At 40.3% G+C, this 24,718-nt stretch overlaps 1 protein-coding gene across 3 annotated transcripts in view; it reads right to left on the minus strand.

The window, feature by feature from the left end:
• Window positions 1–24,718, minus strand: part of CD99L2 (CD99 molecule like 2) — a 202,361-nt gene that overhangs the window by 48,048 nt on the left and 129,595 nt on the right. For all 3 annotated transcript variants that reach the window (XM_090264683.1, XM_090264685.1, XM_090264684.1), the window contains exons 4-6: window positions 7,365–7,433; window positions 7,168–7,251; window positions 5,718–5,783 (exon numbers count right to left, since the gene is read on the minus strand). In XM_090264683.1, coding sequence (XP_090120809.1) covers window positions 5,718–5,783; window positions 7,168–7,251; window positions 7,365–7,433 — 219 coding nt within the window. The remainder of the gene's footprint in view (window positions 1–5,717; window positions 5,784–7,167; window positions 7,252–7,364; window positions 7,434–24,718) is intronic.

The following is a 24,718-nucleotide window of genomic DNA, read 5'->3' on the forward strand; positions in this document are numbered from 1 at the left end:
CATGTTGGCACAGAGGATAGTGTCTGAGAATTTAATTGTGTGCTTATGATAACCGTGTTTCAGTTTCATATTTGTATTTTTGCCTGGACCCTTTTTATCTTCTTTTACTGATATCTATAATGACAGAGGGTATAACTTAAGCTAACAATTTCTTATTCTTTACAAGAGAAGTTCAAATATAATTCTAATTAAAGAATTTCCTAACACTTCCTCCTTGCCAGAGCATGTACTTTTAATGAGGAATTCCCCTGATGTGTCATTCAGATTTCTATTCATGTGAGTCTGCACATACAATACTCCCGCCCTCATCTCCCCATCTGGAAATACCACTTGTCACCCAGGAGTAGTTGGCTCATTTGATAGGTTTTCCCTTTAAATGTTCCATGTTCTCCTGACATCTGTAAGTTTCATTTCAGGGCCTTTAGAGCTTTTTACTCAAAGTGACACTGTCTTGAAAGGTACTTTGAAGGATAGGTTTGACTATGGTATCCTTTCATCAGAAGAGAGCACTGTTCTGCTATGAAAGGCATACAGTTCCCACAAGAAGGGAGTAAATGCTAGTAGCACAGCCAGGATTATGGGAAGTTTAACAGGGTTATAACCACAAATTCTTGTACTCATAACTGCAATAACTTACCATCACAACAAATTACAACCACAAGATGCTACAACCACAACTTGCCAACAGAACAGGTTACCATCATAATAGTTATAACCACTGACCATCATAACCACAAGTTACAATCTTCATGTAACAGGTTATAACCACAAGTAACAACCAGAAATTGCAACCATAATCTGTTTTGTCAAATGAAGTCTGACTAATATTCTTTCCATACTAGGATCAAACCCTGACATATATTGTGATAAAAATGTTTACCTCTTTGGCATTTTGGAGAATTAAAAACATCTGGCCTTGGGGGAGGATGTGACTATGAAGGGACAGCTTGAGGAAGTTCCCTTGTGATGAAACAGTTCTTCATTCTGCATCCTGATTGTGCTCATGGTTACTAAAATCTACACCTGTGATACAGTTTGGTAGACCTCCATGCACACATGTGCACACAAACACACATGCATGTGAAATGTAATGAAATTTAAATAAAGTCTATAAATGGTAATAAAAAACACAAAAAAGATTAAATATAAAATAAATAAATAAAGTCTATACTTGACTTAATAACAGTATTGTACCAATATCAGCTTTGTGATTTTTGACAATGTACTATTGTTATGTAAGATGGGGAAACAAGGTGATAGGTACCCAAGAATATTCCTGAACAATCTTCACAACTCCTTGTGGGTCTTAAACTATGTAAAAGTAAAAAGATATTTTAAAAGATGTTTGGCTTGCTATGGGTCTCTTTAAAAAATTCCTTTTTTGACTTCCAGCCAAGATGGAGGCTGAGACTGACACGCTCGGTCTCCCTCTACGACTAGAAAGAAATACAACTACCTCAAAACAAAAGATAACTAGAGATTCCAGAGAATAAAACTACACGGAAGCCCAACGTACGAAGTTATAAACCAGTGGCACTCGTCGGACAGGTAGGAAGAGCAAAAGTGGGCAGTGCTGTTTGTGCTAGCACCAGAGACAGTAGCAGGGAGAGCAATGCTGGCTGCAGTCAAGCCCGAGCAGCTCCCAACCCCAACGCTGGGAAAAGCAGCCACTGCATTGCCTCGGACGGTGAGGCCCAGAGAGCGGGAGGACGGATCCCGGTCTCCCAGCAGAGAATAATGGAAGGAATCCATCTTGGACCCCCACCCCCACACAAAGCGACACAGCGCCGTGAAAAAGGCTATGGATTGCCACCAGTCGCCGGGTAGTGACGAAAAAGTGCTGCAGCGCTGCGAAATAGGTTGCGGGTCGCCAGTCGCTGGGTTGTAACGAGTACACAGGCTCCGCCCCCTATAGCCGGCCCAAGAAGCAAAGCAAAACGCAAATCTGTCAAAATGAGGCAGACAACTATAGAAATCCAGGTGACTCAGCTCACCAGGCAACAGATGAAGAATCTGACAGATTAACAAATAAGAAACCTGTCAGAGGCTCAGTTCAGAGCTATTGTTATAAGGTGGCTTACAGAATTAACAAAAGATTTGGAAAAAGATGAGAAAGGATTGAAAACCACTCATACTGAAAAGAACAAAACCACATACGAGGCAACTGGTGAGGAAATAAAATCCAGAGATCAAATAAACAAACTGAAACATAGGAAAGGAACAAACAGTCAACCAGTGCGGAAAGAGGAAACAGAAAGCAAGGAAAGTGAGAAGAAGATCAGAAACCTCTGGGACAGCTATAAGAGATAGAACATATGAATTACAGGATGCCAGAGGTCAAAGAAGAAGAACTAGAAATTGAAAAATAAAGTGAAAATATAATAAAGCAGAACTTCCCAAACTTGGGGAAGCACAGAGAGTTCCAATAAAACTGGACCCAGGGAGAACCACTTCAAGACACATTGTAATCAAATTATCAAAAGTTAAAGATAAAGAGAGAATCTTAAAAGCAGCAAGAAAGAAGAAAAGAATCATGTACAAAGGGGTCCCAATTAGACTATCAGCTGACTTCTAAAGGGAGACCCTGCAGGCAAGAAGGGACTGGCAAGAAATATTCAAAGTAATGAAAATCCAAAACCTACAACCACGAATACTCTATCCAGCGAAATTGTCATTCAGAATAGAAGGGCAGAGAAAGTGTTTCTAGGACTAAATAAAACTGAAAGACTTCATTAGATCCAAACCACTATTATATGAGATGTTAAAGGGACTGGTTTAGAAAAAGGAGGATCAAAACTTGGAACATCAAAATGAAAACTGCATTACAAGAACTAACAACAGAAGCTAGGGAACTGAAACAAAGGCAAACTAAATAGGCAATGAGAGTGGAAAAAGAACTATAGGTATGGGGAACATATTGGGGGGAGGTCAGCAGGGAAGGGGTAGGGGGTAAGGGAGGGAGATGGTACAGGAATTAAGAAGCATAGTGGAGAAAGAGGAGTAGACAGGAAGAGGTTGAGAAAAACTATATGCACAGCCAGTGGACATGGACTAAAAGAGGGGGACAACTGGAGGGAAAGGGGCCACCAGGTGAAGGTGAGCAAAGTGAAGGGAAATTGGGACAACTGTAAGAGTATAATCAATAAAACATATTTTTTAAAAAGCAAGTATAAAAAAAGTAATTGTTCAAATTTTTGAGAACTAGACAAAATTCTCCTCTGAAAAACTCAGTAAAAGAACAGAATATTAAACTTTACACAGCTAAACCTTTTATATTTATGTAATTGTGCATATTTTTGATGTTCCTATACTGAAAATATAATACTTTTATAATTTTACAAAAAAATTCTTTTTTTAAAGTATATTTTATTGATCATGTTGTTACAGTAGTTCCAATTTTCCCCCTTTGCTCCCCTCTGCCCAGTACCCCCCTTCCCCCCAGCAATCCCACCCCTCTTAGTTCATGTCCATGGGTTGTGCATATAAGTTCTGTGGCTTCACCCTTTCCTATATTATTCTTAACTTCCCCTGTCATTTTTACCAACCGATTACGCTTCTTAATCCCTGCACCATACCACCATTTCTCCCCCTTCCCCTCCCAGCTGATAACCCTCCAAATGATGCCCATACCTATGATTCTGTTACTATTCTGGTTTGCTCAGTTGGATTTTGTTTTTATTTTTTAGATTCAGTTGTTGATAGCTGTGGGTTTGTTGTCATTTTAATGTTCATACTTTTGATCTTCTTTTTCTTAAGTAAGTCCCTTTGACATTTCATATAATAATGGCTTGGTGATGGTGAACTCTTTTAGCTTTACCTTGTCTGGAAAGCACTTCATCTGCCCTTCCATTCTAAATGATAGCTTTGTTGAATAGAGTAATCTTGGTTGTAGGTTGCTTTTCATCACATTGAATACTTCTCTCCAGTCCCTTCTTGCCTGCAAAGTGTCTTTTGAGAAATCAGCTGATAGTCTTATAGGCACCCCTTTGTAGGCAACTCTCTGCTTCTCTCCTGCTGCTTTTAGGATTCTCTTTATCTTTCACCTTTGGCATTTTAATAATGATGTGTCTTGGTGTGGTCCCCTCTGGGTTCAGCTTGCCCGAGATTCTCTGTGCTTCCAGGACTTGTATGTCGATTTCCTCCACAAAATTTGGGAAGTTTTCCTCCATTATTTTTTCACATAAGTTTTCGATTTTTTTCTCTTTCTCTTCTCCTTCTGTCACTCCCATGATTTGGATATTGGCACATTTAAAGTTGTCCCAGAGGTTCCCAAGCCTCTCATTATTTTTTTTTTCAATTCTTGTTTCCTCATTCTGTACTGGTTGACTTTTTTTCTTCCTTATCTTCCAAAACATTGCTTTGAACCCTGGTTTTCTTCCTTTCACCATTGATTTTGTGTGGATTTTTCTTCGTTTCACTTAGCATAGCCTTCACTTCTTTTCTTATGCATTTGCTGTACTCAAGCATATCTGTCAAGCCTGTGAGCATCTTTATCACTAGTGTTTTGTATTCTGCATCTGTTAGGTTACTTATCTCCTCGTCACTTAATTCTCCCACTGGTACCTTGATCTGTTCCCCTTTTTGGGCCATACTTCTCTGTATCCTCATCTTGACACACTTCTGTGTTTGTTTGCCCCTGTCTTAGGTATAACTGTCACTCCTGTTACCTTGTAAAGGGCGGAGCCTTAGGGATTTGTCAGTAAATGGTGACCTATATTACCACGTTGTGGCACTGTATGTGGGGGAGGGATCTGAGAGGGAACAATTCTGTTTGCCCAGCACTTGCCTCTTTTCCAGGCACTTTTCCCACTTCCATATGGGATTGTGCCCCTCTAGCTGTTTCCCTGGCCATTATTCCCACAGTGGGTGGGTCTGCGGACTTTCAAGGGCTGTGGGGGCCCTTTAAACAAGAAGACGCTGCTGAGAGACTGGCAGTTTCTGCCTCCACCCCAACCCCTACTGGTTTTCACGGTCAGAAGCAATGAGGCTTGATTTTCCCTGGTGCTGGGACCGTGTGAGCTGCACTGTCTGGTGAGGAGCTGGGAACGCTCCCCTGACTTTTTAAAATGTATGACTGTGCTTTCTGCCAGCCCGTCGCTGCCACTGCTGCTGCCACCACCACACCGCATCCTTTCTGCCCCAGCTCCGCCCCTCCTACCTGTCTGAATGAATATTTCTTCTTTATATCTTTGTTTGCTGGACTTTCATGAAGTTTTATTTTCTGGAAATTCTGGTTGTTTCTAGTTTTGAGGTAGGTGTATTCCTTCTTAGTTGTGGAGGGAGATGCAACGTGCCTGTCTACGCCTCCATCTTGGCTGGAAATCCTAAAAAATTCTTGTTACAATGAATTTTGCTTCTCCCATCCCACGGGTTATAGGCTCCCTGGGTGGAGGACTCTTCCCAATGAGTCCTGTGACCATCAATTACTATAACTTGTGCTGCCTTGGCAAATAACCTTTCCTAATGTAGAGACTTTAACACACAGCTCTCTGGCTTAAGGAACATCAGAGGAAATGTGTGGCTTTTCCAATGTTTTATAAACCCTCTTCCTTCAGCTGAATAGCCCTCATCGTTCCAAGTGAACCCCGAGTTGCAAGCAGGGATGTCTGGGAACTACCCTTCACTTCCCAGAGGCCAAGAATAGCTAGATCCACCTAGTGACCATGTAATCACACTTTGGATGAGGATATGGTATTTGGACAGATCAATTCTCCTACCTCTACCCGTGTCAGGTTTGTAGTCACCACCCCCTAATATGTCTTCGAGATCCTTGTCTGAAAAACCTGGAAAAAAAAGTACACTTTAGTTCCAATATTTCTTTCAGTGACAAGAAACTCATGTTAGTTAATGTTGCCCAACACCCCCAGAAAATGATTGCCACTTAAGAATGTTCTTGATGAATGTGATAGATAAAAATCTGAAATGGCCCCAAAGATTCTCCCCCAGTAATACACAGGTTCTATACAATATTCCATTACTTTGAGTGTGAGCAGGACTGTGAATAAGGTGGCTATTGTTCCCAGCTTACTCCCTACAGGCTCAATAACAACCATCCCACATAGGAAACAAACAAATAAATGCTTTTTCTAATGAGATGTGTGGTAATATTAACAAAAGTGAATTTTGGGTCTTGCACAATGAAATGCGGCATTATTTGTAAGTTCAAAAGACCTCTGGACACTAATATTTTCCAAGTGACCAATAAACAATGTACAAAATTAAGAATGGGTAAAAGTTCCATTGCAAGTGCAAGAGAGTTCTGTGGGATCTAACTCAACTATGGAAAGTTCACTGATACAGTTTTATATTTCACACTGCATTTAACTTGAAAGAAACAGCCACTGGTTGAGTTTAAGTTTTTAGTGTCTTATCAAAGAATGTCCATAATGATCTTAAAAGTTTATTAAAATATTTCTCCCTTTTCCAGCTGCATAGCTATTTGAAGTTAGATTTCCTTCATATACTTCAACAATTACAACATGTTATAACAACTGAATCCAGAACCAGCTGTGAGACTCTAGCTCTTCCATTAAGAGAGCCATCACATAAATTCACAAACATGTACAAAATAACCTTCTCAAATTCCTTTTTTGTCTTGCCAGGCATAGTTATTTCTCATAAAATGCTAATTAGCCCTGACCATTGTGGCTCAGGGCATTGTCCCGCAAAGTGAACAGTTGCTGGTTCAGTTCCCAGTCAGGGCACATGCCTGGGTTTCAGATTTTGTCTCTTGTTGGGATGTATATGAGACAACAGATAGATGTTTCTTTCCTTCTCTTTCTCCCTCCTTTCCTCTCACTCTAAAAATAAATAAATAAAAAATAAAAGCCCATGCCTTTAAAAAATGCGTTATTTATACTAACCTGTATGGACTTAGCATTGTTCATTTTTAATTAATAAATACTTATTTTTTTCAGTTTTAATTCAAAGATGATAAATACTGATAGGTGTAACCCACATAATCAAAATCCCTTAAGATCCTCAATAATTTTGGGAGTCCAAAAATGTTTGATGACAGTGTTATAGGATTCTCCTATGTCTTGAAGTACCCCTAATTCTGTCAGGCCAAGAGTGGCTCTCTGAGCTTTTGAAGTTTGTAGTTAATGAGCTACAATTCAACCAGGGAGTTATAGCACTGGTCAATGCTTTCAACCAGCTACAACTTACCTCCTCCTCCCACACTTGGTTTCCTGCGGCCATCATCTTGATCATGCTGATCATCCAAGGCATCAGCCAAGTCAAAATCATTTTCTTCATAAAAGACAAAGTCAATTGGTTAAATATCATGTAGCTCATTTGTACACTACCCCAGAGGGAGTTCCACAGGGTCTTTCTTCACTGCCTTCCTCAGAGCAGCATGTTACCTGCAGGCTTTGCTGGAGCTCTGGTAGTCGCTGGCCTCTTGGTTGTGCTGGTAATATGGTCCCATCTCTCTAAAAGAGGGAGGGGAGACAGCAAAGGGATTACATTGAGTAACAAAATACAGCAGCCACTTCATAGTTCAGGAAAGTCACATAATGAGTAGAGTACCCTTGTCTTGGTCCTTGAGATCCCTCTAAGGCCTCTGAGCATCACTTACAGAAGGATGACAAAAAGATGTGGAAGGTTTAAATGCAACAAGTTCTGATCACTTTTCTTCAGAGGATGGGTGGTGAGGCGGATGTTGTCTTATATGTGACCAGGTGATTAGTAGAGCTGGGGCTTCATCCCAGGTCTGCTGGAGATGAGCACATGGTCCAGTGAGTTTCAGAGCTTGAGCATGACTCTTGAGAACTTCAAGCCTTGGCTTCCACCACTATCAACCTGACAGCATAACCATAGACACTGTCCAGGGATAAATGGAGGTTATGTTCCCAGTAGAGTATGGGAGTGTCTTATAAACTGAAAGTGATTATAACACCAAGAAATATTTTATTATTTATTAATTTTAAAATATTTTATTTATTTAATTTTTAGAGAGAGGGGAAAAGAGGGAGAAAGAGAGGGAGAGAAACATCTATGTACAAGAGAAATACTGATTGGTTGCCTCTCATACACACCCCGACCAGGGACCGAACCTGCAACCCAGGCATGTGCCCTGACTAGAATTGAACTGGTAACCTTTTGGTTTGTGGGGCAATGCCCATCCACTAAGCCATACCAGTCAAGGCCCAAGAAAATGTTTTATATCAGTGTGGTAGCTACTGTAAATATTAGGTCTACCGTCTCAATCATATTTCTTTAAAATATGGAATTCTTTCACATCAATTACATTGCATGCCAGGCACAAATTTTCCAATAGGTTCTTTTTGTAAACATCAAGACTATATTGTAAGTATTATGACTATTAAAAGTATTAGAGGGGGGAAATTAAGGGAAGAGGAAGGCAGAAACAGTGCTGTGTACAGCAAGCATTCATTAAAAAAACAGCAATGATTGTGGGGTTGAGGGATAAACTCATTAAGTGTTACAGATTAAAAATGTAATCCTCCAACTTCCCAGGAAATTTACAATGCATTATTTGTTTTTTTTTGGACAGGATCTTGGGGTTGTCCTGGATCAAAAAAACATAAGTCTGAATCTTCTGGAAAGAAAGAAAAAAAAACACAAGACATGACCTGACAGTTTTCACTAGGAATAAAGGAGGATATTACATAATAATAAAGAATCAATGCACTAAGAACACATAATCTTAAATGCGTATGCACCAAACAAGAGAGTTTCAAAACAAATGAAACTAAAACTAATTTGATCCTCTGCTTCATCTAACCTGTTTATTTCTTTCAGTGTATTTTTTGTATGTTTTATTGATTATGCTGGAACAGTTGTCTCAACTTCTTTTCCCTTTGCTGCTCTCCACCCAGCAACCGCTCCCTCCAGCAGTAGCCCCCGCTTAGCCCATGTCCATGGGTCATGCATAAAGCTCTTCTCAACACCCCTCTGTCCATTCCGCACCCTCCTATTATGCTTCTTAATTCCTGCACCATTTTCTTCTCTCTCCCAGCTGACCCCCCATGCTCCCCATACCTATGATTCTGTTCCCACTCTGGTTGTCTGCTTAGTTTGCCTTTGTTTCCATTCCCTAGCTTCGATTGTTGATAGTCGCAATACTGTTTTCACTTTAATGTTCATAGTTTTGATCTTTTTCTTAAATAAGCTCCTTTAACATTTCATATAATAATGTCTGGTGATGGTGAACTCCTTCAGCTTCACAATGTCTGGGAAGCACTTTATCTGCTCTTCCATTGTGAATGATAGCTTTGCTGGATAGAGTAATCTTGGTTGAAGGTCCTTGCTTTTCATCACTTTGAATATTTCCTGTCAGTCCCTTCTTGCCTGCAAAATTTCTTTAGAGAAATCAGCTGATAGTCTTATTGGGACCCCTTTGTATGTAATTCTCTTCTTCTCTCTTGCTGCTTTTAAGATTCTCTCTTTATCCTTAACCTTTAGCATTTTGATTATGATGTGTCTTGGTGTGGTCCTCCCTGGGTCTACTTTGTGTGAGACTCTCGGTGCTTCCTGGATGCATATGTCCATTTCCTTCCTCAAATTAAGGAAGTTTTCTTTCATTATTATTATTATCATTTTTTACTGTCTCTTATTTTATTTATTTATTTATTTTTACATTTAAGATTTTTTAAAGCATATCGTATAGATTATACTATTATAGTTGTCTCAAATTTTCCTCCTTTGGCTCACTCGACCCAGCAACCCCCACTCCCACAAACAATCTCCACAACATCGTTCATGTCCATGGGTCATGCATAGGCTCTTTGGCTACACCATATCCTATACTGTACTGTACATCCCCGTGGCTATTCTGTAACTCCTATTTGTACTTTTTTAAAAAGTATATTTTATTGATTATGTTGTTACAGTAATCCCAATTTCTTTTCCCTTTGCTCCCCTCATCCTAGTACTCCCCACCCCTCCAGCAATCCCAACCCCCTTAATTCATGTCCATGGGTCATACATATATGTTCTTTGGATTCACTCTTTCCTATATTATTCTTAACATACCCTGTCTATTTTGTATGAACCAATTATGCTCCTTGACCCCTGCACTATTTCCCCATTTCTCACCCTTCCTCCTCCCAGCTGATAACCCTCCAAATGATCCCCACACCTATGATTCTGTTCCTGTTCTGATTGTTTGCTTAGATTCTTTTTGTTTTTAAAGTTCAGTTGTTGATAGTTGTGAGTTTGTTGTCATTTCAATGTTCATAGTATTGATCTTTTTCTTAAATAAGTCCCATTGCCATTACATATACAGTATTTCCTCACTTATTGGGGGTATTATGTTCCAGAACCCCTGTGAAGTAGGAACTTTATGTTTATTCTATACTCTTAAACTTATGTAACTTTAACAACATACATATACAGTACCAAAAAATCCGATGATATAGCTAAAAATCTATGATAAAAAATTAAATATACTATTTAAAAAATCCCATGATACAGTGAGGCCACGATAAGTGAATTGCTATATAGACAGACTATTGTAATAATGGCTTGGTTATGATGAACTCCTTTAGCTTTATCTTGTCTGGGAAGCACTTTATCTGCTCTTCTATTCTAAATGACAGCTTTGTTAGATAGAGTAACCTTGGTTGTAGGTCCTTGCCTTTCATCACATTAAATGCTTCTTGCCATTCCCTTCTTGCCAGAAAAGTTTCCTTTGAGAAATCAGCTGAGAGTCTTATACACACCCCTTTGTAGGTAACTCTCTGCTCTTCTCTTGCTGTTTTTAAGATTCTCTGTTTATCTTGAACCTTTGGCATTTTAATTATGATGCATCTTGATGTGATCCTCTTTGGGTCTAGCTTGTTTGGGACTCTCTGTGCTTCCTGGACTTGTATGTCTATATCCTTCGCCAAATTTTGGAAGTTTTCCTTCATTATTTTTTCACATAAGCTTTCGATTTTTTGCTCTTCCTCTTCTCCTTCTGGCACCCCTATGATTCAGATGTTGGTACATTTAAAGTTGCCCCAGAGGTTCCTTAGGCTCTCCTCATTTCTTTCAGTTCTTGTTTCCTCATTCTGTGCTGGTTGTTTTTTTCTTCCTTATGTTCCAAATCATTGATTTGAACCCCGGTTTTCTTCCCTTCACCATTGGTTTTGTATGGATTTTCTTTTGTTTTATTTAGCATAGCCTTCACTTCTTCCCTTATATGTCTGTCATACTTTAGCATATCTGTCAAGCCTGTGAGCATATTTATCACCAGTGTTTTGAACTCTGAATCTTTTAGGTTGGCTATCTTCTCGTTCCTTAGTTCTCCAACTGAAAACTTTATCCATTCCCTCTTTTGGGCCACGCTTCTCTGTCTCCTCATTTTGACAGGCTCCTGTGTTTGTTTGCCTCTGTGTCTTAGGTAGAGTTGTCACACCTGTTACGTTGTAAGGGTTGAAGCCTTAGGTATTTGTCAGTACAAAGCAACCTGTTTCACTACATTGTGGTGCTGTGGGGACAGAGGGGTCAGAGAGGGAACAATGCCACTTGCTCAGCACTTGCCCCTTTTCCAGGCACTTCTCTCACTTTCATATAGACCTGGCGCCTCTCTAGCTGTTGTCTTGGCCATTGTTCTCAGAGCTGGTGGGTCTGCAGATGTTCTAGGACCATGGGGGCCCCTTAAACAAATGGACTCTTCTGAGATACCAGCAGTTTGTGCCTCCACCCCAAACTCCACTAATTTTCACAGTCAGAAGTAATGAGGCTTTATTGTCCCTGGCATTGAAACCGTCAGCTGTGCTGTCTGGTCTGGTGCTGGGAGTGCTCCCCGGGTGTTCCTCTCAACTTTTAAAAATGTTTGACAGCTGTTTCTGCCGGCCTGCCACTGCCGCCGCTGCCCCTGCTGCTGCTGCCACCACACTGCGTCCTTTCCACCCCAGCTCTGCCCCTCCTACCTGTCTGGATGAGTATTTCTTCTTTATATCTTTGTTTGTTGGACTTCCATGCAGCTCGATTTTCTGGAACTTCTGGTTGTCTCTAGTTCTGAAGTAGTTGTATTCCTTCTTAGTTGTGGAGGGAGATGCACAGTGTCTGTCTAGGTCTCCATCTTGGCTGGAAGTCCTTCGTTACTTTTTCACATAATTTTTCAATTTCTTGCTCTCCCTCTTCCTCTTCTGGTAACCCTATGATTAGGATGTTTGCACATTTATAGCTGTCCCAGAGGTTTCTAAGCCTCTCCTCATTTTTTAAAATTCTCATTTCGTCTTTCTGCACTCGACTCTTTGTTTCTTCATTATGTTCCAATTTGTTTATTTGATCCCTGGTTTCCTTTCCTTCACCACTTGTTTCATACGGATTTTCATTCATTTCAGCCAGAATAGCCTTCATTCTTTCCCTGTCTTATTTAATCTTTGCTGTCAAATCTGTGAGCATTTTTTATCACCAGTGCCTTAAACTGTACATCTGTTAAGTTCTCTATCTCCTCAACCATTAGGCATGCTATCTTCTCATTGATTAGTTGTGTCACTGGGACCTTGATCTGCCACCTTCTCTGTCTCCTCATCATGACAGCTTTCTGCATTTGCCTCTGTGATGTGGATGGGGCTGTCGCACCTCTTATATTATAGGGAGCAGAGCCTTGGGTATTCGTTAGTGCTAGGGACCGTTTCACTGCGTTTTGTCACTATATGTGGGGGAGGGCGTCCGAGAGGGAAAAGTTCTGGTTGTCACCGCTTTTTCAGGCACTTCTCCCCCTTCCCACACTAAGCAAGCTGCCTCCTTTTTGAGACTAGTAACTCTTTCCTCCACCCCAGCCCCCACTTGCTTTCACAATCAGAAGCAATGCGGTTCTCTTTTCCCTGGAACTGAAACTGCAAGCTACATGGTCTGGCCTGGGGCTGGAATTTCTTCTGGGGCTTAAACTGTATGGCTATTTTTCGCCATGAGTAAGCTAGCCACACCCGCCAGCCACCACTGCCTGCCAAGCACCACCCCTACAGCCGCTGCTCAGCTCCTCCTTCTCTCCATCCTGGCTCCGCCCCTCCTACCTTTCTGGCTGATTATTTTTTCTTTATTTCTTTGCTGAACTTCCCTGTAGTTGTGATTTTCTGGATTTTCTTGGTTTTCTTAGTTTTGAAGTGGTTGTAATTGTCTTCTTAGTTGTGAGGAGATGCAGTGTGTATATTTACGCTTCCATCTTGGCCAGAAGTCTCTTTTCCAGTGTATTATTTATTTCAGTTATTATAGTTTTTATTCCTGACTGGTCCTTATTTATGGTTTCTATGTCTTTTTTTCATGCTGTTGAGTATCCTTATAATCATTACTCTGAACGATTTATCTGATAAATTGCTTGCCTCCATTTCATCTTGTTCTTCTTCTGCAGAATTCTCTTATTCTTTCATATGGGGTTTGTTTCTTTGTCTTCACATTTTGACTACTTCTCTGTATTTGTTTTTATGTATTAGGTAGATCTTCAAAGACTGGTGTAGACCTCTGTCAGATGCTGTTTGTGACTGGTCCTGGTCAACCTCTTTGGAGCTATCTACAATGTGCAGCATGTGGCTCCCTCTGCTGGGCCAGTCTCATTGTGGTGAAGTGGTTTCTTCTGTCTGTGGTTATAAGACTTCTCTCCAGCTAGTGTTCAGTTGGTTATTCAAAATGATTTCTCTACAGTTTAGTTGTAATTCCTCAGAGAAGGAAAACTCTGACTCCAAAAAACCTCCGCTGCCTTGCGGCATACCTCTTCAGGGGAAAGGCTAACGGAGTAAACCCCGACAGAAAATCCGGAGCCAGAGTCCCTAAGGCGGTTTGACGTTGTAGTCAACACCGGCAACTCCTGCGGCGCACCTGAACCCAAGCTGTATCGACTCCGTCTTTCCCTTGGACCCTTCAGCTGCGAAGAGAGGGGGGGTCTGCTGCATGGGCAACAGCAGACCCTCCATATTACCCTGCCCAGGCTCTGTAGCTTCAGCGTCATCGCAAGATGTCGATTCAACACGGGAGGAGACAGATACCATGTCACTCCCGAGTCGGACTGCACAGCCATTCTCGGCGGTGCAGGTAGACTCTTAAGAAGCTACACCATCATCTCTCGAGACGGACGGCTGCCGACGACGACGACGACGACGACGACGATTTGTAATTCCAGATTGACTCTGGGATGAGGTTAGTGTAGTTTCCACTTATTCCTCTAGAATCTTGGGTCCTCTGCCAAATGATTCTGTCTGGAAGTACCTATTGTACCTGTTGTCTAATTCTACAGATCCTCATTTGTTAGTGCCACTCATGTGATGCAAGCAGTTCTGCAATATTCCTGTCAACAACTTTGTGAATTCTAACTCCTGGAGTAGAGGATGTAAGAACCTTCAAACACATATCTTTATGACCCACCAGCTCTGCTGCTTTTCACTACTCACCTCTGCATGTTGGACTACAAGCAACTAATCTGCAGAAGAGCTCTAGCTTCCTCCGACAGCTCAGGAGAAAGCCCCACCACATGTACACTTGCATTATCATAGAAGGTTTAAATATAATAAGTTCTGATCACTTTCCTTCAGAGGATGGGTAGTGAGGTGGATGTGTCCTACATGTGACCAGGTGACTAGTAGAGCTGGGGCTTCATCCCAAACCTGCTGGGAATGACCACATGGTCCAGTGAGTTCCAGAGCTTGAGCATAACCTTTGAAGCTTCAAGCTTTGGTTTCACCACTATCAACCTGACAACATAACCACAGACACTATTGCCCATGGGTAGATGGAGGTTATGTTGCCAGTAGAGTATGGGAATGTCTTATAAACTAAAAGCGGTTATAGTACCAAGAACATATTTTATATCAGTGTGTTAACTACTGTAAGTATTAGGTCTTCAGGCTTAACCATATTACATTAAAGATATAGAATTATTTCACATCAATTATATGCCATGTCATGCACAAATTTTCCAATATGTTATTTTCTTAAACATCAGGACTATGTTGTAACTATTACAGGTATTGAAAGTATTAGAGGACTTCTGGTCAAGATGGAGGCCTAGACAGACCTGCTGGGTCTCTCTCCACGACTAAGAAGGAATACAACTACCTTAAAACTAGAGACAACCAGAAGTTCCAGAAAAGCGAGCTGCATGGAAGTCCAACAAACAATAGTATAAAGAAGAAATACTCATCCAGACATGTAGGAGGGACACAACAGGGGCGGAAAGGACGCAGTGTGGTGGTGGCAGCAGCGGCAGCGGGGGCAGCAGCAGGCCAGTGGAAAATGAAGTCACAAATTTTAAAAAGTGGGGAGGAACACCTGAGGAGCGTTCCCAGCTCCTGACAAGACCACCCAGCTCAGGGATCCAAGTGCGAGAGAAAATCAAGCTTTATTGCTTCTGACTGTGCAAACCAGTGGGGGTTGGGTTGGAGAAAGAAACTGCCAGTTTCTCAGCAGAGTCCGCTTATTTAAAGTGCCCCCATGGTCCTAGAACATCCGCAGACCTACCCACTCTGGGAACAATGGTCAGGGCAACAATTAGAGAGGCGCCAGTCCCATACAAAAGTGGGAGGAGTGCCTGGAAAAGAGGCAAGTGCTAAGCAAGTGGCATTGTTCCCTCTCTGACCCCTCCCCCACATACAGCGCCACAACGTGGTGAAATGGGTAGCCCTGTACTGACAAATACCTAAGGCTCCGCCCCTTACAACATAACAGGAGTGGCAGCTCTACCTAAGACACAGAGGTAAACAAACACAGGAGCCTGTCAAAATGAGGAGACAGAGAAGTGTGGCCCAAAAGAGGGAATGGATCAAGTTTTCAGTTAGAGAACCAAGCGACAAGGAGATAGCCAACCTAACAGATTCAGAGTTCAAAACACTGGTGATAAATATGCTCACAGGCTTGACAGATATGCTAAAGTATGGCAGACATATAAGGGAAGAAGTGAAGGCTATGCTAAATGAAACAAAGGAAAATTCACACAAAACCAGTCATGAAGGGAAGAAAACCGGGGTTCAAATCAATGATTTGGGACATAAGGAAGAAAAAAACAACCAGCAGAGAATGAGGAAACAAGAATTGAAAAAAATGAGGAGATCCTCAGGAACCTCTGGGACATCTTTAAACATGCCAACATCTGAATCATAGGGGTGCCAGACAGAGAAGAGGAAGAGCAAGAAATCGAAAGCTTATGTGAAAAAATAATGAAGGTAAACTTCCAAAATTTGGCAAAGGAGATGGACATACAGGTCTGGGAAACACAGAGGGTCCTGGGCAAGCTAGACCAAGAGGGGACGACACCAAGACACATCATAATTAAAATGTCAAAGGTTCAAGATAAAGAGAGAATCTTAAAAGCAGCAAGAGAAAAGTAATTACCTACAAAGGGGTGTGTATAAGAGTCTCAGCTGATTTTTCAATGGAAACTTTTCAGGCAAGAAGGGATTGGCAAGAAGTATTCAATATGATAGAAAGCAAGGGCCTACAACCAAGACTACTCTATCCAACAAAGCTATCCTTTAAAGTGGGAGGGCAGATAAAGTGCTTCCCAGACAAGGTAAAGCTAAAAGAGTTCACCATCACCAAGCCATTATTATATGAAATGTCAAAGAAACTTACTTAAGAAAAATAAGATCAAAATTATCAACACTAAAATGACAACGAACTCACAACTATCAACAACTGAATCTAAATAATAAAAAGAAAATCTAACTACGCAAACCAGAATAGTAACAGAATCATAGATATGGGAATCATTTGGAGGGTTGTCAGCTGGGAGTAGGAAGGGGGATAAATGGTGGTGTGGTGCAGGGATTAAGAAGCATAATTGGTTGGTACAAAATAGACAGGGGGAAGTTAAGAATAATATAGGAAAGTGTGAAGCCAAGGACCTTATATGCCTTACCCATGGACATGAACAAGGGGCGTGGGATTGCTGGGGAGAGGGGCGTACTGGGCAGAGGGGAGCAAAGGGGAAAAATGGGAACTATTGTAACAAGATAATCAATGAAATATACTTAAAAATATATAAATACTTTAAAAAAAGAAAGTATTAGAGGGGAAAATCAAGTAATAGGAAAGGCAGAGGTGTAACAGGTTTAGGTTTATATACAGCTGTCACTTAATAATTATTGACTACTAAGGGAAAAAACAGCAAAAATAGAAATTAATTGAAAACAAAAGGTTGGATACAGGTATAGAATGCCAACAGTAACCACCAGAAAGCTGGAGTAACTATATCAGATAAAATAGATTCTAAGGCAAATATTGTTACAAGAGTCAAAGACTGACATTTTGTAATGAAAGGATAAGTCCGCCTGGAAGATATATATTTTTAAACATGTATGTACCTAACAACAAAACCCTAAAATACATGAGAAAAAAATGACAAAATTGAAGGAAAAAATAGACAATCAGGCAGTTATAAAAATCAAAAAAAGGAAATATAAGACGAAAAACACTAGACCCACCAGACATTTATAGAACACACCACCCAACAACAGAAAATACATTCTTCTCAAGTACACATGCAACATTCTCTAGGATATACAATATGCTAGACTACAAAGAAAATCTCAATATTTTTAAAAATAGTGAACTCATATAAATTGTACTCTCCAACCACAGGAGAATAAAAATAGTAATCATTAAGAGAAGGTCATTTGGAAAATTCACAATTATATGGAAATTAAACAACAAAGTCCTAATAGCCAATGGGTCAAAGAAGAAATCACAATGAAAATTATAAAACACTTTGAGATGAAAGATAATGAAAACACAATATAACAAAAATTATGTGTTGTTGTAAAGCTAGTGCTCAGCGGGAATTTGTAGCTCTAAACATCTACACTTTTAAAAATCTCAAATCAAAAGCCAAACCCTTTAACATAAATCAACTATAAATAGTAGAAGAAACTAAACCTAAATCAAGCAGAAGGAAGAAATCATTATAACAGAAATAAATGAAATAGCGGCTAAAAAATAATAGAGAAGAAATCCAAGATGGCGGAGGAGTGACGGGAGGCTGCACTCTCAGGCTCCCGAGACCTGTCTGTAGTTTGGACTAATTGCAGACAGAACATCTCAGTGAGCAGCTAGACACTGGCAGGAGTCGAGTCTTGGCACTGCTGGATTAGAGAAAAACCATCTGGGAACAACCTGTTTAGTGAGGATAGTGAAAGAAGAAAAAGGGACAACACGGGATTCCTGACTGGGGTGGCTGCCCGAGCTGTGGCTGACAGGACACAAAGGCTTTTTGGCGACCACAGGCTTCCCCAGAGGGAAGTCAGGAGGAAAGCGGATCTCTGCCGGCTGGCAGAGACAGGACTCGAACAGGCGGCATAGGCGATGAAAGATGGGAGACAGCGTGCTGCTCAGCAAGTGAAATCGTAATTTTTTTTTTTTATATTTTTCTCTTGTGAACTGCGGAGAGGGGGGGAAGTTTGGGTGTGAAAGTACATTTTTGAGGAGCGCAGGCGCAGAAGTGTGCGCGCTCACTCTCCAATCCTCCCCTTGGGTCACAGGCACGCATAGGGAAGTGCCCTCATTCACTGGCCCAGGTGCGCAGGGCCGAGAGTCCAGGGGCCACTCAGACACACCCCAACAGACATAAGATCAGTGCCCAAACGGGTGCAGGGAAGGACCTCTGGATACACAGAAGACTGTGCGCAGTTGCCCCTGGCCAGCTCCAGTGGGAGCCAGGCCCGAGTGCCAGGCCGGAACACAAAGCATTCGCTCAGGCTCGGCTCGTGTCCACCCAGGCGGGTGCGGAACGGTGGGTGGCTGTGGTGCGAGAACAGCAGGCAGCAGCGACTCACAGACAATCACATGGAGCACTGCGTGGAGGCTAGTTCCCCAGCTGCCCTGGGCAAGCAGGGGTGCGTAAGTGAAAAAATACCTCGCCGACATCAATAGGCATCAATCGCTCACTTCCACTGTACACGAGTGTCTGGGGCCCCGCACTGGCAGGCGAGAGACCAATCCCTGGAGCACAGTGCGGCAGACCTGAGGATAATTTCCTGGCAACCTTGGGAAACTCCCCAAGCGCTGAACGACAGGCCTAAGGCAAGATCTCAGGCCACCTTACCCTCTAACAGGCGTGCATGCAAAGACACTTTGGATAGCTCCAACAGACACCAAAGGAACGCGCCATGCAGGGGGACACTGCTGCAAGGAACAGGAACCTCTGACCCACCTCATTAGACCAGCTGTGGATACAGAACAACTAGAAAATACACAAAAGCTGAACTGACATCTCCACAAAAGAATTCAAGATAAAGTGGATAGAGTGACTATCAATCAACTAGCCAGAAGGAAAATCCTAACAAAAAGCATCTGAAATATAACCAGACAGCATAAACAAATGATATAAAATGTACCCCAAGAACATCAGGCTCAGGAGATCAAAGAGACTGCACCACTGAAACCCCCAGATCTCCATAAAGAGTCTCCTACCACAAAGGTGGGAAGGCAAAGCAGACAAATCCAAATAACAAAAACAAACAAGAAGAATCCAACATGGTAAGATGCAGAAACAACCTCTCAATGAAAAGAAAAGAGGAATCCCCAGAAAGAGAGGTAGATGGAATAGACATAGCCCAAATGTCAGACATGGAATTCAAAACTATGGTGGTGAAGAAGATCAATATGCTCGAAAACCTCAAAAACAACTATGACAACCTCCAAGGAAGTTACCAACAGCTCCAAGAAAATTACAGGGACTTGCAGAGGACTACACCAGCATAAAAAAGGACACAGAACCTATTAACAAGAACCAGGAAGAAATGAAGAATGGAATCTCTGAACTGAAAAACACAGTAGAATCATTCAAAAGCAGACTAATCGAAGCACAGGATCAGATTAGTTAGTTAATGGGTAATGTAGGAAATAATTCTCAAACGATACAGCAAAATGAAAAAAGATTGAAAAAATATGAACAAGATGTAAGGGAATTACAGGATAGCATTAAAAGAAATAATATCAGGATCATCGGAATAAGAGAGGGAGAAGAAAAGGAGCATGGAAATGAAAAACTGATAGGAGAAATAGTAACACAAAATTTTCCGAACCTGATGGGAGAAAAAGTTATGCAAGTCCAGGAACCACAGAGAGTTCCAATAAAGAGGAACCCCAAAAAACCCACTCTAAGGCACATCATAGTTAAAATGGCAACATTCCAAGATAAAGAGAGAATTCTAAAAGCAGCAAGAGAAAAACAGCAAATAACTTACAGGGGAGCTACAATAAGGCTATCGACCGATTTCTCAACAGAAACATTACAAGCCAGAAGGGAAAGGTCAAAAATATTTCAAGCAATGAAAAACAAAGGCCTACAACCATGAATACTCTACCCAGCAAGGCTCTCATTCAAAATAGAAGATGAAATAAGGAATTACTCAGACAAAGGAAGACTAAAAGAATACATCTCCACCAAACCAGCATTGCAAGAGATGCTAAAGGGAATATTCTAAGAAAAAGGAAGAGAAAAAAACAAAAAAAGAGTAGAGGAACAGAGATACAAAGGGAAATGAATAAATACATGTCACTAATAACCTTAAATGTAAATGGATTAAATGCTCCAATTAAAAGACATAGGGTAACGGAATGGATAAGAAAACAGGACCCACATATTTGCTGTCTACAAGAAACACACCTCAAAACAAAAGATTTACACAGACTGAAAGTAGAAGGATATAAAAAAATATTCCAAGCAAATGGACCTGAAGAAAAAGCTGGGGTAGCAGTCCTCATATCAGACAAAACGGATTTCAAAGCAAGGGTAATAAAGAGAGACTAAGAAGGACATTTCATAATACTTAAAGAAACAATCCATCAAGAAGACATAACATCGATAAGCATATATGCACCCAACATAGGAGCACCCAAATACATAAAGCAAATACTAGAAGACCACAAAAAGGATATTAACAACAACACACTCATAATAGAAAACTTCAACACTCCATTATCAACAATAGACAGATCATCCAAGCAAAGAAATACCAAAGATATACAGGCATTGAACAACACACTAAACCACATGGACTTAACTGATATATATAGAACTTTTCACCCCAAAGAAGCAAAATATACATTCTTTTCAAAGGCACGTGGGACATTTTGAAAGATAGACCACATAATAGGACACAAAACAAGCCTCAAGAAATTCAAGAAAATTGAAATCATATCAAGCATCTTTTCAGACCACAGTGCCTTGAAACTAAAAATCAACCTCAGAGAAAAAATTCAAGAAAACCCAAACTCATGGAGAATGAATAACACGCTATTAAATAACGAATGGGTTAACAATGACATCAAAGAGGAAACCAAGAAATTTCTAGGAACTAATGACAATGAAGACACAACAGCCCAAAACCTATGGGACACAGCAATAGCAGCCCTAACAGGGAAGTTCATAGCAATACAGGCATATCTGAAAAGACCAGAAGAAGCTCAAATGAAAAATCTAATCCTAAAGCTACAAGAACTAGAACAACAACAATAAACAAAACCTAGGGCAAGAAGGAACGAAATCATCAAGATCAAAACAGAATTAAACGACATAGAAACTAAACAAACAATCCAAAAAATCAACAAAACTAGAAGCTGGTTCTTTGAAAAAATAAACAAAATTGACAAACCTCCAGCCAGGCTCATCAAGAAAAAAAGAGAAGACTCAAATAAACAAAATCAGAAATTAAAGAGGAAAAACCATGACTGACACCACAGAAATACAAACAATTATAAGAAATTACTACAAAAAACTATATGGCAAGAAACTTGACAACCTAAAAGAAATGGACAAATTTCTAGAAGCATATAACCTTCCAAAACTGAATCAAGAAGAAGTAGAAAGTCTCAACAGGCCAATAACAAAGAAGGAAATTGAAACAGTAATCAAAAATCTCCCTGCACACAAAAGCCCTGGACCGGATGGCTTCACAGGAAAATTTTACAAAACACTTAGGGAAGAACTAACTCCTACCCTCCTCAAACTATTCCAAAAAATCCGAGAAGAGGGAAAAATCCAAAACTCTTTCTATGAAGCCAGTATTACCCTAATCCCAAAACCAGGTCAAGACACAGCAAAGAAAGGAAACTACAGGCCAATATCACTGATGAACATAGATGCTAAAATCCTCAATAAAATATTGGCAAACAGGATCCAGCCATACATCAGAAAGATCATACACCACGATCAAGTGGGATTCATCCCAGGGATGCAAGGATGGTTTAATATTCGCAAATGAATAAATATAATACATCACCTAAACAAAATGAAAGACAAAAATCACATGATCATATCAATAGATGCAGAAAAATCATTTGATAAAGTACAACACCCATTTATGATGAAAACACTCAGCAAAATGGGAATAAAGGGAGCATACCTTAACATAACTAAGGCTATATATGAAAAGCCTGAAGCCAACATCACACTCAATGGACAAAAACTGAAAGCATTGCCCCTGAAATCAGGAACTAGACAAGGCTGTCCAGTCTCTCCACTCCTATTCAACATAGTGTTGGAAGTCCTAGCCAGAGCAATCAGACAAGGAAAAGAAATAAAAGGCATTCAAGTTGGGAAAGAAGAAATAAAACTATCTCTATATGCAGATGACTTGATAGTATACCTCGAAAACCCTATAAACTCCACTAAAAGACTACTCGATATAATAAGTAATTTGGCAAAATAGTAGGGTACAAAATAAATATACAGAAATCTAAGGCATTTCTGTACACCAACAATAAAATATCAGAAACAGAGGCAAAAAAGAAAATACCATTTACTATAGCAACAAGAAAAATAAAGTAACTAGGAATAAACTTACCCAAAGAGATAAAAGACCAGTACAGTGATAATTATGCAACATTGAAGAAAGAAATTAAGGAAGATACAAATAAATGGAGGCAAATACCATGTTCTTGGATGGGAAGAATCAACATCATCAAAGCAATTTACAGATTGAATGCGATCCCCATTAAAATACCAATGACATATTTCACTGACCTAGAACAAATCCTCCAAAAATTATTATGGAACCAAAAAAGATCCCGAATAGCAAAAGCAATCTTGAAACAGAAGAACACAGCAGGAGGAATCACGATACCAGACATCAAACAATACTACAAAGCCACTGTGATCAAAACAGTCTGGTACTGGCATAAGAACAGACATATAGATCAGTGGAACAGAATAGAGAGCCCAGAAATAAACCTAGGCCTCTGTGGTCAACTAATATTTAATAAAGGTAGGAGGAACATAAAATGGAATGAGAATAGTCTCTTTAACAAATGGTGCTGGGAGAACTGCACAGGGGCGTGCAAAAAAATGAAACTAGACCACCAACTTACACCACACACAAGAATAAACTCAAGATGGATTAAAGACTTAGATGTAAGCCATGACACCATAAAAGTCCTATAGGAAAACATAGGTAGGAAAATTTCAGATATCCCATGTAACAATATCTTCACGGATACATCTCCTAAGGCAAGAGAAAGAAAGGAAGAAATAAACAAATGGGATTACATCAAACTAAAAAGTTTCTGCTCAGCAAAAGAAAGCATCGGCAAGATGAAAAGGAAACCAACCATATGGGAAAACAGAGTTGCCAATGATATCACAGACAGGGGACTGTTCTCCAAAATATATAAGGAGCTTATACGACTCAACATCAAGAAAACAAACAACCCAATTAAAAAATGGGCAAAGGACCTGAACAAACACTTCTCCGAAGAGGACATACAGACAGTTCATAGGCACATGAAAAAATGCTCAACATCATTGTCCATCAGAGAGATGCAAGTAAAAACCACCCTGAGATACCACTTTACACCTGTCAGAATGGCCATCATCAACAAATCAACAAACAACAAATGCTGGCGAGGACGTGGTGAAACAGGAACCCTAATGCACTGTTGGTGGGAATGCAGACTAGTGCAGCCACTATGGAAGACAGTATGGAATTACCTCAAAAACCTAAAAATGGAACTTCCTTTTGAACCAGGGATTCCACTGCTGGGATTATACTCGAAAAATCCTAAATCCCTAATTCAAAAAACCTATGCACCCCTATGTTCATAGCAGCCCTGTTTACAATAGCTAAGTACTGGAAACAACCTATGTGCCCAACTGTAGATGAGTGGATCCAAAAACTGTGGTACATTTACACAATGGAATACTATGTAGCAGGAAGAAAGGCGGAACTCCTGCTGTTTGCGACAACATAGATGGAACTAGAAAGAATTATGCTTAGCGAAATAAGCCAGGCAAAGAAACCAAAATACCATATGATATCACCTAATACAGGAAACTAAAGAGCAACACAAACAAATGAACTAGATAGGCAAAGACTAGAATAGTAATCAATAGGGAGGAGGGGGGATGGAGAGAACGGGGATAAGTAAGGGAAGGGTTTAGTCAAGAAATGTGGATGAATGACTCATGGACATGGACAACGGGGAGGGATATGATTGTGGGAGAAGGGATGGGCCGGGTGGGGGAGCAATGCGGGAAAAATGGGACAACTGTAATTGAAAAACCAAAAAATAAAAGAGAAAAAAATACTAAAAAAAACCTAAAAAACAAAATATAAATCCTTTGGAAAATAAAAATAAATAAATAAATAAACAGATAAAAAATAGTAGAGAAAGTAAACAAAACCAAAATTTGATTTTTAAAACAAAATTGATAAACTGGCAGGTAGACTGACCAAGACAAAAAGAAATACTTAAATTATTAAATTAGGAAATGACAGCGAGGATATTACCACCAACACTATAGAAATAAAAAAGAAGTTTATTAAGTAATACTATA

Source organism: Furipterus horrens, unplaced genomic scaffold (genome assembly GCF_987537825.1).
Source record: "Furipterus horrens unplaced genomic scaffold, mFurHor1.1.pri manual_scaffold_17, whole genome shotgun sequence".
Taxonomy (NCBI): Eukaryota; Metazoa; Chordata; class Mammalia; order Chiroptera; family Furipteridae; genus Furipterus; species Furipterus horrens.